Source organism: Trachurus japonicus, chromosome 9, assembly GCF_045865225.1.
Source record: "Trachurus japonicus isolate A0001 chromosome 9, Traja_1.0".
NCBI classification, from domain to species: domain Eukaryota; kingdom Metazoa; phylum Chordata; class Actinopteri; order Carangiformes; family Carangidae; genus Trachurus; species Trachurus japonicus.
Genome location: NC_140915.1, coordinates 963,412 through 982,321, shown reverse-complemented (window position 1 = coordinate 982,321; position 18,910 = coordinate 963,412). Strand labels below are relative to the sequence as shown.

The 18,910-nt window shown below is 49.3% G+C and overlaps 1 protein-coding gene across 1 annotated transcript; it reads right to left on the bottom strand.

Annotated features, from left to right (window-relative positions):
- Positions 1–8,297: 8,297 nt before the first annotated feature.
- LOC146980449 (uncharacterized) lies at positions 8,298–17,483 on the bottom strand. The gene is made up of 7 exons (XM_085787959.1): positions 17,240–17,483; positions 16,827–16,881; positions 15,088–15,555; positions 14,800–14,973; positions 14,533–14,706; positions 8,998–9,044; positions 8,298–8,860 (listed from the first exon to the last, which is right to left on the bottom strand). Exons 1-7 carry the CDS (start codon positions 17,481–17,483, stop codon positions 8,298–8,300), a joined length of 1,725 nt encoding a protein of 574 aa, XP_085644085.1.
- Between the last annotated feature and the right edge of the window lie 1,427 nt (positions 17,484–18,910).

Sequence of the window (18,910 nt, the reverse complement as noted above, 5' to 3'; positions counted from 1 at the left end):
CAGTTTTTTTTTACTCTCCTATGTGTTAATGTTTATCTGTAAAGGATCCTCAATGATGGGTGATCTATAAATGTCCTTAAATTATTGAAAACACCACACTGCTCATTCACCAACAATGCAGAGATGTCAGTTCTTTTGTAAAACCCATATTCCTCCACCAGGAGGCGCTGCATTGGACCAATGCTGTCACTACTCTCTGTTACAGACGCTCTAGTTAGGGTGAATTCAAATCCCCCCTTGGCCCTGCCCCTTCGTTTTGTGTGTTCACGTGAATGCCCAATTCCCTGAACCCTTGCCTCTTGAAACGGAGCTACAAGGGCTAGAGGTTGAACTGGGACGCCCCTTCAACAGTCTCATACGTCATCAGTCGTCTCTGCTTCTTTCACATCAGCAGACGTGACCAGCCTTAGCCACAAATCCTGTATTTAAAACCACGTTAAAGGGACAACCAGGAGTTTCTATTTGGTTATAAAAAAAGTCTGATATTAATGTGGATGAATCTCCGTTACCACTTGTTAATGGTCCATTTTAGATAAATCTATGGTTTTGTCTCTATGGTTATTTTGTTATTATTAGTGGTGGTGGAAATGCTGGGCGAGCCGACCAGCGTTTCTTTACTTTCGGTTTCGTGGCGAGTCATGAGAATAACGCCGCCGAATCTCCGTTTATGGTGGGAACTACGACGGTATGTGATCGTCTTCCAACCTCTGACTTTAATTCTTGATGAATGAAAACATGAGTCTGTCTTGCGCCGGTCAAAGAATTTCACGGTGCGGAGGCTCATAAATGTAGTGTGAAAACACTTTGCTTTAACAAAACTCCTCATTGTCCCTTTAAATATTTCCAGTATCTGACCAGTCTACATCGTGTCCTGTATCCCACAATGCAATGCTCCCCTGATGTCTAACCGTAACCACAGACGGTAGTGAAGTATCTTTGCCGTGTAGCGTAACTATGTTATATAGGTTAATAAAATAAAACTTAATGCAGACTGATGTGTTGATTGTAAAACATGTATTTCTTGATGTAAATGTGGTGGTTTGTGTCCGTAGGCTCCAGAGCCCCGAGGCAGCGCTGCTCTTCTGTCCAATACACACAGGAAGCTTCACTTTACATTCAGACTAACTAATGCTACTGATACAGCTGTTAGATTTCATCACTGAGACCAACATTTATCTCCTAGAAATACTTTAACCAGCCGGTGGTAAACCTCTAAAAACCTGCGGGTAAGTTAATTAGCGATGGTTTTCTCCCCCGGGATGAGGACGGAGGTTGGCCGGCCGAGCAGCTCTGCAGACCGGCTGCTGTCTCTGTGATGTCGCGGTCGCTGCAGAGCTTCACTTCTCTGAAAAACATCGGAGCAAACTTCTAAACAGCCGTCGTTTGGATCAACTGGCCGTAGATTTGGGATCTAAACAGCTACTTTCTCTCATGAAAACATATTAAAACTTAATAAAGTTACATGATAACAGAGCTAGAGCGGGAAATAAAACAGCTGTTCACCTGTTTCACAGCTACCGCTACCGGTTGCTGTGAAATGCATTCTGGGAAACTACTGCATACTGCGGTCAGCTGAAGTAGCAGACTGAATCCTACATTCAGTCTGCAGTATACAGTACATACTAACGCAGTATGTAGTAGTATGGTAGCATGTGGTTTCGAAACCACCATTGCTTTTCCATAAAAACATTTTTTTTAGTCTGAATTATAATATATAATATTTTTAATTTTTTTGACGGGCTCGACAATGACTTTCTGTCACGTTGTGTTTACATTTGTACCTGCACGTAGCCGACACGTGGCTCAGTTCTCCGCTGTTTTCCTGCCTCCTCCCGGTCGGATGCGTTTGTTTCCAACCAATAATAATATAATTATAATAATAATAAAGTATTCTCTACTCTACTCTAACCAAGCCTTTTTAATAATCAATGGGTGGATCAATGGATTATCACATACATGTTAGGATGGGTGTATTTGTGTAGTCTTATCTGTCATAAACACGTATGTTGCAGAGCCTCCACTCTCCCTGTAACAAGCTACAAGTCATTTATTCTGCTGTTAATGACGGTAAAAATGAAGCATAAGGTAAATATCCTGCATAGTTCTCCTCCTGTCCCTAGCAACGGCCCGTTTTACCTAGCAACGGTCTGGAAATCGACTGCTGGAATTCTTTTTCTGTTGTTGTTCTGGTAATTCTACATAGTCAACCTAGTCAGTTTTCATTTCACCGCATCTATGACTCGTCCAACGGTGCTAACAGACCAGAGGGAGCTGATATCACGATTCAGTAATTTATTTTTTTTCCTGAATGTGTCTAAATCTTATTGAACTTTGTGTATATTCCACAAGAGCACTGGTTACTCCCCTGTGTGCCCTCCTGTGTGTTTTGACCGAAGAACATGAGACCGTCAACGACCAAGTTAGTATTAGAGTTCATGTGAAAAAACGATTCTCTTTGCTGAAGCGGCTAGCTGCCCGTTAGCGCCGTGTTAGCCATGCTAACGTAGCTCGTCTCAGACATTTACCGGACTGGGATCAAACTAATACGGTTTAACATCTAATGACCACAGTTTTATGTTAGCAGAACTGGTTTGTGAACTGGGTGATGATGTGTTAAAGGGATAGTTCAACGTTTTGGCAAATTCTCCTATTGCCGTATTCCCTATAGTCATAGCAGTAGGTTCATCACCTTTAATTATCGGTGCATGTTGTTTTGAGATCAGCGGGGCAGAGACGTGAGCTGCCCAGTGAACACAATGGAGGTGGACGATGTAGTGTACGGCTGTACGCCGGGTTAGAGTCATGACGGCATGACGTCAGCCATAAACGTAACGTGTGACGTGTGTTCTAGAAGTCACCTGAAAACAAGCTATAATAAAAGCACGGAGTTAGCACACAGTCGTTGTCAGCGCCTTCTTAAACATAACATTGGCGACAAGGATGGAGCTTCCACTTTCACCTTTGCCTCAGTTCCTCGCTCTGCCCGGTGAGCCACCGATCCCGTGGTCCCGCTGGTATGAGTCGTTTGAGACGTTTGTAGCGGCCATGGGTCTCACCGACGCTCCTGAAGCTAGGCTAAGAGCCATGCTAATCCACAGCCTGGGCAACGAGGGACAGCGCATCTTCCGGACTCTCGGACCCGCGCCGGAATACACGGACTGTGTCACCGTGCTGGAGAGACATTTCGCCGCGCCACAGAGCGTCGTGGTCCGGCGGATTATCTCCCATCAACGCCGACAGCGGCCGGGTGAGTCGGTTCATCAGTACGTCACCGACCTCCGGTGTTTGGCCAGCCTCTGTCAGTTCGGCTTGTTAGAAGAGGAGATGATTCGAGATCAGCTAGCAGAGCACACAGTTAACCCTAAGCTACGTGAGAAACTGTTCACGGCACCGGACGACCTGTCGCTATCAAAGGCGGTGGAAATAGCCTTCCAGCTTGAGTCGGCTGCTCAGTTAGCATCGCGGCTAGCGGCGTCAAGCCCGACGCCCCCGCTCACCGCCGCCTTGGCACAGACAGTGGCCCCGTCTGCTCAACCCTCTTTCGACCTCGAGGTAAACGTCGCGGGACGCCAGGGGGCTACAGGACGCCGGCCATGTGGAAATTGTGGCTCTTCCTCCCACCTCTCCCGCGCATCAGTGTGTCCAGCCATGGGGCAGAGGTGCCAGCGCTGCGGTAAGCTAAACCACTTCGCCAAAGTGTGCCGCTCCGCACCTGCCTCCACAAACCCCCAACCCCGCTCACCCCGCCCGCCAAGCCCGACCACCATCCACTCTGTGGGCTCCAATGCCAAGCCATTCACCTGGTGCACGGTGGAGCTAGATGGAGTATGCCTACCACTGCTGCTGGACACTGCTGCCTCCAGATCTCTGCTCAACGAGTCCACAGTCCGGCGGCTCTTTCCCCAACAGGCGATCAGGGCGGACGCAGAGGAGCTGTATGGCTATGGACACACTAAAATCGGCATGGTGGGCACTGCCACTTTCTCTGTCCGCTACGGCTCCAGGGCCCTCCCAGCATTCACCTTTCAGGTGTCCCGCCATGGCGCCAACCTCCTGGGGTTCGATTTGTTCTGCGCCCTGGGCTTTTCTATCACAGACAACGTGGGTGCCACCATACTGACAGTGTCCACACCCTGGCAACACCGCTGGCCGTCACTTTTCGCCGGGCTGGGCTGCCTTACCGCCTTCAACCACCAGCCACTCATTGACCTGGCTGTGCCCCCAGTCATCCAACCTTTACGCCGGCTGCCCCTCGCCCTACGAGATGACGTCACGGCCGAGTTGCAGAAACTGCTGGACGCCGGCATCATTGAGCGAGTTGATGCCTCGCCCTGGATCTCTAACCTGGTGGTGGCGAAGAAGAAGTCTGGTGGCCTGCGCCCCTGCGTGGATCTCAGGCAGGTAAATAGGGCAGTGATCCCAGATAAATACCCACTGCCTACGGTGGAGGAGCTGTCCGCTAAGTTTTATGGCTCAACAGTCTTCTCCAAGCTCGACCTCCGCCAAGGCTATCTACAGGTCCCTTTACATCCTGGCAGTCGCAACCTCACTGCTTTTGTGACCCACATGGGGGTTTTTCGGTACACCCGCATGCCCTTTGGCCTGAGCTCCGCCCCAAGCTGCTTCCAGAAAATCATGGCCACCATCTTTGCAACCATCCCAGGTGTGGTTGTATACCTCGACGACATTGTGGTTCACGGGGTGACGTCAGCCTCACACGACGAGCGCCTTTCCAGGGTGCTCGACGCCCTCAGCAGCCACAACCTCACGTTGAATGGGGAGAAGTGCATCTTCGCAGCGTCTGCCATTGAATTTGTGGGGTTTCGCCTGACGAGCGACGGTCTGAGCCCGCTCCACTCAAATGTTGATGCTGTCCTGCGCCTACCTGAGCCCTCCTGCCCCGCCCAGCTATCCTCATTCCTGGGGATGACGGCCTATTACCTGCGCTTTCTTCCCCACTACTCTGAGACTACTACACCACTGCGCGCCCTTCTCAAGCAGGACGCACCCTGGGCTTGGACCCCCGCATGCAGTGCCGCTGTTCGCCGCCTCAAGTCCCAGCTCACCTCTCCGCCGGTGCTTGCCCACTTTGACCTGCTGAGTCCTACGCTCGTGACCTGTGACGCCTCCAACACAGCAGTCGGCGCCGTCCTGTCCCAACTCCAGCAAGGGGTCGAGCGGCCAGTGGCGTTTGCTTCGAGATCTCTTACTCCGACTGAGCGCAAGTACTCGGTGGGGGAAAGGGAAGCGCTGGCCTGCGTCTGGGCCTGTGAACGTTGGCACATGTACCTGTACGGGCGGCACTTCACCCTGCGGACGGACCACCAGGCCCTCACCGCCCTACTGGCCACAACTGGATCTGGCCACAAGCCGCTGCGCCTTTATCGGTGGTCTGAGAGGTTGCAGGCGTACGACTTCACCACACAGTTTACCCCTGGCAGAGAGAATGTCGTGGCAGATCTGCTCTCCAGAGCCACGCCCGGTTCTGTGCCCGACACCGTCCAGGACCCCTCAGAGCCAGAACTGATCCTCATGCTGCACTCGCCCCTCCAAGCAGCCGTTTCTTTGCAGGAGCTCCAGGCTGCCTCCGAACAGGACCCTGTGTTCGCCCAGCTCCGCACGTTTATCCAAGAGGGCTGGCCCGCTAGAGTCTCGGATGAACTGGCGCCCTTCCACCGCGTCAAGGGCGAGCTCTCTTGCTGGAATGATGTCTGCGTCGCACGGGGATTGTGTACAGTGGTTCCCAGTAACTTGCGTGCGCGCGTCCTGACCATGATGCATGAAGGTCACCTGGGCGTTGTGAAGGTTAAGCAGCGCTGCAGGGGCTCCGTCTGGTGGCCGGGCATCGACAGAGACGTGGAGGTGATGGTGAAGGACTGTACAGCCTGCCTCACCAGCGGTAAGACTGGTCTGCCCCCGCCTCCGCCTTTACAGCCCCTGCCGTGGCCACAAACACCGTGGACCCACATTCAGCTGGATATCTGCGGCGAGCTCCACGGCGTCCCCCAGCACCAACGCTTTCTGCTGGTCGCCTACGATCTCCACTCCAAATGGCCTGAGGTCCTTCCCGCCGGTTCCGTCACCACCAAGGTGGTTACTGATTTCCTCTCCTCCCTGTTTGCACGCTGGGGCGTTCCAGACACCATCACCACCGATAACGGGCCCCAGTTCATCTCGGCCGACTTCGCTTCCTTCACGGAGGGGAGAGGAATCAAGCACATTAGAACAGCCTTCTACCACCCGCAGGCTAACGGCGGCGTGGAGAGGTTCAACCAGACACTCAAGAACGGGCTCAGAGCACATCTGGCAGACAGCCTCCCGTTTCCATCGGCACTGCAGAGTACTCTGCTCCACTACAGAGCAACACCACACACAACGACGGGCAGTTCTCCAGCCCTCTTGATGTTGGGACGTGAACTGCAGCTTCCCCTGGATCGTCTGCGCCCTACAACAGGGAACCCTTCAGCAGCGGCACCGTCCTTGAGGAACAGGGTGGCAGAGCAGCAACGGCGTATGAAGCAGCGGTTTGACAGAGGACATCGAGCGAGATTCCCTGCACTCACAGTGTCGGACTGGGTGCGGATTCGTCGTCCCAGTCGGTCCCACAAACTGCTCTCATTCTGGTCCGCACCACAGCAGATCACAGCACAGCTGGGGCCGGCTACCTTCCGCCTGGCTGACGGGTCGCGTTGGCACGCTAACCGCCTTAGAAAGGTGGTGCCGCCATCGGACTCTGAGCAGGCCGCTGCAATCGAGCAGCGCCATGCGGATGCTGACTGGGACGTTCCAGAGGTACAGCCTGAGGCATGGCCGGAGGCCCCGGCTGCACACCCGCCTGAGCCAGATGCACCGGCTGAACCACTGCAGCTCGGGCTGCGCCCAGCTCGGGCCCATCAGAGGCCATCCTACCTCAAAGACTTCATTACAGACTTTTGAAGTTTAGCTAGTGCATAGCCTGTCATGTGGCAGAATAACCCACAGGGCTATGCAGGCAAACCGGTAGTCTACCCGGTTTTGTCAGCCAGGTTGATTTGTTAAAAGAATGTTCTGCTGTACTGGTTCGAGTTATTAAAAAGGGGGGGGGTAAATGTAGTGTACGGCTGTACGCCGGGTTAGAGTCATGACGGCATGACGTCAGCCATAAACGTAACGTGTGACGTGTGTTCTAGAAGTCACCTGAAAACAAGCTATAATAAAAGCACGGAGTTAGCACACAGTCGTTGTCAGCGCCTTCTTAAACATAACAGACGAGTTGTGACCTGCACATTCACCACGCTCTGAAATAATCATGTACAATGATGTAACATTACGACACATGAAGCAAATACTTGGAACTACTTGTGCTTTTGAAATCACTCGGCCCAGCAGCCAAAACGACTCGTACCTGCTGTCACCTGCTACAGTCAGACTTGCCAAATAAAAAACATGGTCTTCAACATGAGTTCATGTTTATTTTATATTTTATTGTGTCAGCTTGAAACCATACAACCATGTGTCGTCGAACAGGAATGTGCACGGCCAATCAAATCCCAAACAATCCATGAACCAATCAATGATCACTAATAAACGAAAATGAAGTCATGAGTGTTAATTGGCTCCAGTTTCCAAGAAACAGCAGTTAGGTAATAATTATAGAAATATATAATAAAAAACAATCAGTCTCAAAGTCAAGATAAATTTAAATCTACAAACTTCATGAACTCAGCGTCATGGTAACAGAAAAAATCATTGTCTGGTAGGATTAGTAGCTGATGGTTTTTGTGCTGCTCTACATCAGCAGGAAATGTCCATCACATATAAAACTGATTCACATTGTTTTATTTGATTCAGTGAAACCACAAAGAAAAATAAATCACATGTAATTCATTCTATTCAGTGTCTCTACAACATGATGTTTGTTTCCAGTTGTGTTTCTTGTTGTGTGTGTTTAGCTGTGAGCAGCTCACAAACAGCCTGTAAAGTTGAACATGAACAGTGAATGTGTTTAAAATGTGTTTTTCTCCTCAGTGACGCTGGCGGCTCAGAGACTTTTAGCTTGGTGATATTAGGCCTCGTCCTTCATCAGCAGCTGAGTAAAAGTCACCGTGGTTTTTGTCCTGTAATAATCGACGCTTCCATCTTTAAAGGAAGAGGAAGAAGTTTACAAGAATCACTGAGAAGAGTTTAAAACATCAACTGGTTTAATCCATGAATGTGAAAACGTGAGTGAGAGACAGAGACAGAGACAGACATGTAGAGACTGAACTGTCTGTTCAACAGTGAGAAGGTTTCTGTGACAGGAGGAGACTCTGATGCACTCAACACAGAGACACTGAGGCACCAGAACCGATCCAGAACCCAGGATAGAGAGGTTGAGTGAAGGTGGTGTTGAAGGTGTAGAGGTGGATCAGTGAGTCAGAGGAGACTCTGTAGAAGGACAGAGAGCCAGCAGGACAGTCCACATACACTGCTACTCTGTTAGAGACAGAGGAGGAGGAGGAGGAGGAGGAGGAGGAGGAGGAGGAGGAGGAGGAGGGGATGTCAGTCCGTTTGTTATTGTGCCAGACTCTGTAACCACCATCATCAGAGCAGTACAGACTCCAGGACTGATCGTTCCTTCCAAACCAACAGTCTCTACTGTCTCCTTTCCTTCTGATTCCTCTGTAACTCACTGATATTCGAATGTCTCCTCTGCACTCGACCTCCCAGTAGCAGCGACCAGTCAGACCAGTTGAACACAGCAGCTGCCACAACGAGTCAAATCTGTCTGGATGATCAGGATATGACTGATGCTCCCTCACATATGTCGCCTTCCTGTTGTTGTCAGACAGTTTGATCCATGTGTTCACTGTGTTTGTGTCGATTGTGAGTGGACAGGAATCTGATGGAGAGAACAAGACACAGCTGCAGTTATTGATCATTGATCAGTTATTGACAGTTTGATGAAGACTCGTGAGGTCAGTGATGTGACAGTGTGAAGATGGTTGAATGTGCTGCTCAAAGTAAAAACACACTTACACTTCCTCAGACCTGGTGTCAAATATGGGACTCCAGCAGGCTGCACCCTGAAAGGAGGAGGGGGGTCAGAGCAGCACCTTCTCTGTCAGCATGCACACATGGACATTACATGGCTCTCACACACACACTGTTTTATCACTGTGTTCACATGGAGGCTGGTATGTCTGGATGAACACTGAGCACAGAGAAGAAGGAGCTGGAGTCTTTATCTAGTGATGATACAGAGCAGGAGGAGACCAGGAGGAAACACTTCATCATGTCTTTTCTCCATGTCATGTCACTGCAGTGTGAGACACACACTTTCACTCTCTGACTCTCAAGCTGCACAAACACACGTCACAGCAAAGAAGATGAAGACACAACAGGTGGAGCTGACCAGCCCAGATATCCCACAATGCACCAGGAAAGGCACAGGTGAAGACACGTTTGTTAGAGCTCAGTGAAACAGAGAGTTTAGTGAGAAACACTGAGTGTGAACACAACTTGTGTTTGTCTGAAGAAAACTCCCCAGGAAGCTGAAGAATGAGGCTGTGAGCAGGTTTCCACAGGAGCCACAGCCAAGGGCGTCACTTTACTTTGAAAAGTGGTGGGGACAATGACCATATGCAACCCCCCCCCCCCTTGGAAGCCTGGACCGTGGACCCGATGGGGCTGGACTCACGGCCATTTTGTTTTGTTTTTTTTAATTCTCCGCCGGACGGTTATAGAGAGGAAAAAACACAGAATATACAATATATGTCCAAAAGACTTTGTCCCGTCGTCACGACGTGAGTGAGGATCTGATGGTGGCTCAGGTTTAGTGATGAGGAAACTGTCACTGTCAGCAGCTGCTCCAAACAGACACGTTACTAACTTTATTTTGAAGGGACAGATTAGATGTTGATCTCGTTAACAGTGACTTTGCACCCGAACAGGGGCGGGGTTATGGGATGGCTACTTGGGCTCAAGCCCCGGATGTTTTACAGTAGGGGCAAAAAAAATCTCAACGCAGTTCATGTCAGTCTCCCTCCGCTGACCGCACCAGTCTGAAGTGCAGCCTCATGGACGTCGAAACTGTTTATTGAGGGGGGGGGGGGGGAGGCACACTTATCAGTGATTATGTGATCTGAAGTTACTTTATAACAGCATACCGCATCATTACATCAAATAATGGCCGGTATTCAATCATTACACAAACAAAAAAAAGGCCGGCCCTAAATACAAGAAAAACAAACAAACAAACAAACAAAAACTCATGTGTGGACGTCTGTGAAGACTGACGGGAGTGAAGCTGCCTCGTCCTCTGCTTCAGAGAGGGACAGCTTTCCACTGTCGGGCCTGGGTCTCTGCTCTGTGTCCGGAGCATGGATATATTATAGATTCATGGACCGAAGACGGACCGCAGCGCGCCACACGCTGTAAAAATGCGACTTGAATGGGATTGAAGCGATACAGCGTAACGGAGACAGAGACTCAGGTCTGACAGCGCAGCGAGGAGAAAAGCACGTGAAGAAGATGAAGATGAGCTAATGAACGATGAGCTTGGTCGCTGTGTGTAAAAATAAAAGGAGGGATTTAGAAATAAAGGCTTCCCTCAGATAAAAGCCTGCCTCCCATAAAGGCCGTTGGTCATAGCCTACGTCACACTGAGCTGTCAGATGCAGCCTGACTCCACTATGACAGGCGCCAGGCTGCTGCATGGAGCCAGGCTGCTGCACGGAGTCAGGCTGCTGCATGGAGCCAGGCTGCTGCACGGAGTCAGGCTGCTGCACGGAGCCGGGCTGCTGCACGGAGCCGGGCTGCTGCACGGAGCCGGGCTGCTGCACGGAGCCGGGCTGCTGCACGGAGCCGGGCTGCTGCACGGAGCCGGGCTGCTGCACGGAGCCGGGCTGCTGCACGGAGCCGGGCTGCTGCACGGCGCCAGGCCGCTGCACGGAGCCAGGCCGCTGCACGGAGCCAGGCCGCTGCATGGAGCCAGGCTGCTGCATGGAGCCAGGCTGCTGTATGGAGCCAGGCTGCTGTATGGAGCTGCTGCATGGAGCCAGGCTGCTGTATGGAGCTGCTGCATGGAGCCAGGCTGCTGCACGGAGCCAGGCTGCTGTATGGAGCTGCTGCATGGAGCCAGGCTGCTGTATGGAGCCAGGCTGCTGCACGGAGCCAGGCTGCTGTATGGAGCTGCTGCATGGAGCCAGGCTGCTGTATGGAGCTGCTGCATGGAGCCAGGCTGCTGCACGGAGCCAGGCTGCTGCACGGAGCCAGGCTGCTGTATGGAGCCAGGCTGCTGTATGAAGCCAGGCTGCTGCATGGTGCCAGGCTGCTGTATGGAGCCAGGCTGCTGCATGGAGCCAGGCTGCTGTATGAAGCCAGGCTGCTGTATGGAGCCAGGCTGCTGCATGGAGCCAGGCTGCTGCATGGAGCCAGGCTGCTGCATGGAGCCAGGCTGCTGCATATCACATAGATCTATGCATTATATGAGAAAAACTACTCACAAAAAGTTAGGGATGTTTGGCTTTTGGGTTAAATTTCAGAATGCACCTAAAATGCACTATAACCTTTACAGGTGAACTTAATTTAACCTTCTCTAAATTTTTGAATGCACATGTCCAATTGTTCAATGTTTCAGTCCTTATTGAATAACATGCTGTTCTCTAACAAGGTGATTAACTACAGTACAAAAATCACAAGCACCATCTGATTTAGTGGTTCAGTTGTAATGTTCTGCTTCAATGGCAATTTGTATCTTCTTCTCTCTCCCTCTCCTCTCCACCATGTTACCATGGTGACATCATGAGACCAAGTTATTGAGACATTGAGATTTTTGTTGTGCTATAGCCACCACTGTTGTTAGCTTTTGTTTGAGATAAAGAAATGACCATTGCATCCTTCTACTTAAAAGGCCTCATGATAGAATATCACTGTAGCATGAACTTTTTATAGGGATATTCTTATCAAATATCCCTAACTTTCTGTGAGTTGTAAATGTAAGTCAGACAAATTGAGTTTAAATTAAGATTCTTTCCTTTTTTTTTTAAAGCGTAATGCTGTGGGTAGGGAGGCTGATGTCAATCAGGATTACATGCACTCATTTTTATTTGAGTAGCTTATGATCATGTTTTATATTTTATTCTTTTTATGATGTAACACCTGTTTGTGGACCCTTCAGGACAACGCTTTTGTCTACCTAACGTTGATATGTTGAAATTTCCAGTAGGCCTATCACAGTCAAAGACAAAAAAAAAGGCAGGTCTTTGTCTTTCCTTCCTCTGGGCTGGGCCTCGGATCTCCCATGAACCTAGATCCGCCCCTGCACCCAAACATATTAAGCATATATCGGATGCTGTCTCATCCGGTAGGCTACAATCCGCTGTCGCGCTTCAGTTCGGCGTCTGTTCTATTTTTCACGCGAGCCGCGAGCGCCGTTGTCAAGCTGGATAGACGGATCGTAACAGACAGGAAGTCGGGCACAGAAAAGGCGAGAGAATCCGGTCAATTTTCAAAATAAAATGATGATTACCGGTAATGAAGTTGTTGCTTATCCGTCTATAAATATTTGTCAGTTGCGTCTGCACACGGGACACACACACACATCCATACATACAAAGCTAGAGACAGACCTGTGTGTGTGTGTGGAAAACCGAGTACAGACGAGTGGTGTTTTCTTGTCTGTAACAACATCTATTGCACGTCTGTCCGTCCTGGGTGAGGGATCCCTCCTCTGTTGCTCACCCTGAGGTTTCTCCGATTTTTCCCTGTTAAAAGGGTTTCCATGGAGTTTTTCCTCAGTGGATGTGAGGGTCTAAGGACAGAGGATGTTGTTACGATGCCATGTAAAGCCCTTTGAGACAAACTGTTGGTAAAAACGGGCTATACAAATAAAATTGCCTTGCCTTGCCTTGCCTGGAGTTGATGTTTTACCGGTGCAGAGAGAGCATGAAGCACGCTCCCTTTGCTACCTGCCTCCTTGTGGTGAGGACAAAATTGTTCTTGACAAAAAGTGGTGGGGACATGTCCCCAGCGTTCCCAGCGTAAATGAGGCCTATGGCCACAGCAGCAGTGAGTGGATGAAGGAGCTCTAATAGAAACCATCTGATCACAGTGACAGGACGGATCAGGATCTCATGATCAATGACTCTGTTCTTCTCTGCTCTTCACACAGATCAGCTGCAACACACTGACTCACTGAGATCAGTCACATCATGTGGAACAAAGCAGCCGTCCTCAGGACCAGTCCTGAGCTCCATCAAACCTGTCCACACATTTTGACTGGACTTGAAGTCAGAGTCCAGAGGAAGCAGAGAAACTGTAGAGCAGAGAGAAGCAGGCTCAGCTCAGAGCACATGGACTCAGACAGGAAGTGAAGCTCCAGCTGCTGGAGACTTTCATTAAGGAGCCACTTTGTGGCTTCATCTGATCTGGAGTCAGCACACACACAGTCTGAAAACAGCTGTTTGATCACACACACATTCAGCCACAAACACTGATTATTACACTGTTCACTACACTCACTCTCTTCTGATTGACAGCTCCAGGCCTCTGGACAGTGAGGACATCTGGATGTCACACTGTGATTGACTGTCTCCTCAACACAACAACACATCTCATCAGGACAAGACCAGGATCTCAGAGAGACTGAGCTGATTATTGATCATCAATATCTGACCAGACAGAGAGGGTTGGAGACTCTGGAAAAACGGTTCTATCTGGCCACATTTTGAAAATACAAAGTCAAAAGTCCCAGCCCCTTTCCTCAGACTTCTCTCTGAAGCCACGCCTTCACCTTTACGTGGACCTGGGTGAAAACTGTGATCACGCACGCGAGAGAGTGAGATGGCAGCTTGATTGGGCATAGGCAGAACCAGACATGAAGGCATCTGATCGGTTTTTCCTTCTCGGAGCGAAAAGCATGTATTGGTCAGAGTTTTGTCTATCCTGCAGCTGCCACAGAGGTCCGATTGTTTTTGTTCCTTTTCCTGAATAGATAATGTATTGACTACTCTCAGGATGGAAGGACCATTTCACCCAGTATAACAAAAAGTGTTTCTGAACGTGATTACCAACCATAACTTTAAAGCAACAGCAGCTGAAATGTTTCTTCATCAACTCTGAAATAAAGTCTGATCAAAACATCTTGAGAGACTCAGAGCACAGCTGCCAACATCTGGTTTCATCATTGAGATCTCTTCTACTGAATATGAAACAGTGAGTTATGATGAGACACTGAAGTCATCATGAGGAGAAACTCCTGATCCCAGTAGTTCATCACTGTGACTGATGAAAGCTGCACAGCTCATGTTTGAAACACTCAGAGATTTTGGCTTCAGTATAAACTGTGTTGGGACGAGTCAGACTGTGACAGAGGACGTCAGTGGAGTGGGCGGAGCTTCACTGTGGCCTACACCACCTCTGGATATGGTCTCAGTGATCAGATCTGATGTTATCAATGCATCAATCACCTGAGACAGATGTTGATACCAGGTGTGAACGGGGCCATAGAAAATGTTCCAGCTCCTCCTCCTCTATCAGACAGTGTGTGTGGCTGCAGCAGCCTCTCCATACCTGAGAGTCTCCAGTCTCCAGTCTGGATCCTCTAGTCCAGCAGACAGCAGCTTCACTCCTGAGTCTCCTGGATGGTTGTAGCTCAGGTCCAGCTCTCTCAGATGGGAGGGGTTGGAGCTCAGAGCTGAGGCCAGAGAAGCACAGCCTTCCTCTGTGACCAGACATCCTGACAGACTGAACGCACACACAACAACACACAGGAACCCTCTGTCAACACCTGCTGCTGTGTTCAAGTGGCATCAGATAAACAGCTGGATGGATCCTCACCTGAGAGTCTCCAGTCTACAGTGTGGACTCTCCAGTCCACCAGAGAGCAACTTCACTCCTGAGTCCTTCAGGTTGTTGTTACTCAGGTCCAGGTGTCTCAGACTAGAGGACTGGGAGCTGAGGACTGAGGACAGAGCTTCACAGCTTCTCTCTGAGAGGTTACAGCCGCTCAGTCTGAAGAGATGATCATGAGGAATTAAAGAAGAAAGGGATTTATTTTCTGTCCTGTTGAAAAGACAGAAGTGTTTTTATACAATGATGAATAAATCCAACTATCTCTACACTTACAGAGCTTTGTTAGAGGCTTTGACCACTGGCAGCAGCCTCAGAAGAGCCTCCTCTGAAGCAGAGTATTTCTTTAGGTCAAACACGTCCAGATCTTCTTCTGATGACAGTAAGATGAAGACCAGAGCTGACCATTGACCAGGGGACAGTTTATCTGTGGAGAGACGTCCTGATGTCAGGGACTGTTGGATCTCCTCCACTAGAGAACGATCATTCAGTTCATTCAGACAGTGGAACAGGTTGATGCTTTTCTCTGCAGACACATTCTTACTGATCTTCTTCTTGATGTACTGGACTGTTTTCTGATTGGTCTGTGAGTCACTTCCTGTCTGAGTCATCAGACCTCGTAGGAGAGTCTGATTGGTCTCCAGTGAAAGACCCAGGAGGAAGCGGAGGAACAAGTCCAGGTGTCCAATTGGACTCTTTAAGGCCTCGTCCACAGCACTCTGGTAGAAAGGTGTTGATTCGTCTCTGAACAGTTTAAAAAATTTAAAGGTTAATTTCTTTCCCGACATCAAGTTGCGTCCAGAGTTGATGAAGGTCAGATGGACATGAAGAGCAGCCAGAAACTCCTGAACACTCAGATGGACGAAGCAGAACACCTTGGCCGCCTGGTACAGGCCGCTCTCCAATCTAAAGATCTGTGTGAACACTCCTGAGTACACTGAGGCTGCTGTGATATCGATGCCACACTCTGTCAGGTCTGATTCATAGAAGATCAGGTTTCCTTTCTGCAGCTGCTCAAAAGCCAGTTTTCCCAGAGACTCAATCATCTTCCTGCTCTCTGGACTCCAGTGTGGATCTGTCTCAGCTCCTTCATCATACTTGACCTTCTTCAGTTTCAGATGAACCACCAGGAAGTGGATGTACATCTCAGTCAGGGTCTTGGGCAGCTCTCCTCCCTCTCTGGTCTTCAACAGCTTCTCCAGAACTGTAGCAGTGATCCAGCAGAAGACTGGGATGTGGCACATGATGTGGAGGCTTCGTGAGGTCTTGATGTGGGAGATGATCTTTGTGGCCTGCTCCTCATCTCTGAACCTCTTCCTGAAGTACTCCTCCTTCTGTGGGTCAGTGAACCCTCTGACCTCTGTCACCATGTCAACACACTGAGGAGGGATCTGATTGGCTGCTGCAGGTCGTGTGGTTATCCAGAGGCGAGCAGAGGGAAGCAGTTTCCCATGATGAGGTTGGTCAGCAGCACGTTGACTGAGGTGGACTTTGTCACATCAGTCAGGATCTCAGTTTTCAAGTCCAGAGGAAGTCGACACTCGTCCAGACCGTCAAAGATGAAGACGACCTGGAACTGATCAAAGCTGCAGATTCCTGCTTCTTTGGTTTCAGAGAAGAAGTGATGAACAAGTTCCACCAAGCTGAACTTTTCCTCTTTCAGCACATTCAGCTCTCTGAAGGTGAAGGGAAATGTTAAGTCTATGTCCTGGTTGGTTTTGCCTTCAGCCCAGTCCAGAGTGAACTTCTGTGTTAAGACTGTTTTCCCAATGCCAGCCACTCCCTTTGTCATCACTCTTCTGATTGGTCGGTCTCTTCCAGGTTGGGCTTTGAAGATGTCTTCTTGTCTGATGGTTGTTTCTGGTCTGTCTGGTTTCCTGGACGCTGTTTCAATCTGTCTGACCTCATGTTCATCATTGACCTCTCCAGTCCCTCCCTGTGTGATGTAGAGCTCTGTGTAGATCTGGTTCAGAAGGGTTTGGTGTCCTGCTATAGCGATGCCCTCAAACACACACTGGAACTTCTCCTTCAGGTTGTCTTTGAGTTTAGGCTGGCATTTGTGAAGAGCTTCTGAATGAATGAACAACAGATAATAGGACAATAAGGTAAAGGTCCTCGTAACAACAGGTCACAGTAAATGAATCTAAACACAGAAATATTTGGATCTAAATTCATGTAGTCATGGTGATGACTACAACAGTGAAATGTGACATCCCCTCACAAAAGGTGTTGAACTTCACCTGCTGCTGCTGCTGCTTCTGCTGCTGCTGCTGCTGCTGACGGATCTTGTCCTGTTGGAGGAAAGGGAATCATTAATCATGAGGAGTAGCAGGACCAACCCAGTTGACTTTGTCCTCTGTGTGGAAATATTTACAAAGCCAAGATATTTAACAAAGGTAAAACACTGGCTGTACTTCCCATGACTGACCTTCATTAATTCCCATCTTCTTCAGAATTAACCTCGCCACCTGCAGAACTTTCTCAGTAGTGTACATGTTGACCATCAAGTCCACTGTTTTCTCTCTGCTTGCATCCTCCAGCTCACACTTTGGGATGGCAGGGGGACCATCCAGTAATTTAGCATTCTGCAGGTACCACTGGAAGCTGTTCAGCTCTTCTTTCCCCAAATTCTTCAAAATGTGCAGCAGCTGCTCCTTCACAGATGTCGCCATCTTTGTTGCCTGACAGAACCAGATCAGTGACACTGTTTCACCAAGACTGATACCACAATTTATCATGGTAAGGGATGTGACTCTATTTAGTGCCATCACATCCCTGGTTTGTTAATGAATATACAGTATTTAACACTGGTAGGATAAATCTGAAATGTCCTCCATCTGTACACAGGACAAACATCAGTGTGACTCACAGCAGTGATGGCCAACAAAAGACAGAAGGTATTTCAGTGTTCAGTCTGCTCCTCAGACACAGTCTCATAATTTTGACCCTGGTAGTTTTTGTGAAATCTGTTTTTGTGTGCAAAGTAAATTAAATCAAGCATCCAAAATAAAACTTTGGTATAAAAATTATTTGCTCTGTTTAAAAAGGACAGTCAATCACACAATCAGTATAAAACACATTTAGAACTTAAAATACCTCTTCTGACATAAAGGGGCCGTGTCCACCGGACGCCCTTTTAGCGCTCTGGGCGTCTACTTTTCATTCAGATCCTATAGAGCTCGGTGTGCACACCACTCAGCGCCCTCGCCGGGAAAAAAAAAAGCTCTCAGCGTTTCCTTTTTTTGTTGTGGCGCTCAGAGGCTCAGAGTTGAAATATGTTCAACTTTTGGAACAGCGCCGCACTTGTCAAGCGGCTCGTTTTATAACCTGGTAACGGCAGCGTTCTGAGGGAGAGCGAGGGAGAGAGAGAGAGAGAGCGACCACTCCAAAAGTGTGTTTGGTGGACACGGCCGTTGGTCACGGGCGCTCAGAGCAGTAGGGGCCGTGTCCACCGGAAAAAATGTGTGGTACCAGGCACACGTCTCCCACTGATGGTGAGTCACACCCCCTCCTCTCTCCAGTGGAGGGCTTTATAAGTGAGTAGCAGCACCTTGAAATGAATTCTGCACGGGACCGGTAACCAGTGCAGAGTGGCAAGAATGGGTGTGATGTGGTAGGGTTTTTTTGACTTTGTCAGTAGTCTGTTTTTTTTTTTTTTTTACCTTGTCAGTAGTCTGGCAGTAGCTTCGTAAACCAGCCGCTCCCGGAAATGCAATTCATTTCATTTCTGAAGAGAGTCTGGCCTCATCCCCGTTGTAAGCGTTTGGCCTGAAACCCTCAGAAGGCCTAAGAGCCAATCAGCGCCACCACTGTGATTGACACAGCACGTTGGCCAATCAGGGACCGACTGGTGCAAAGCCCCGTCACTACACCAACTTGCTGATTGGCTGAATGGGGTTGTCTGTCAACGCTACTACTCCCGCCCAGCTCCCGGCAGCTGCATTTTGGACAAGTTGAAGGCGGTCGATGGATGACTGATTAAGGCATGTGAAGAGTGAGTTACAGTAGTCCAGTCTGGATGATATGAAAGCATGTATTGACATTTCTAGTTCTGAGTGGGAAACTATGGAACGGAGCTTGGCAATGTTTCTCAGGTGGA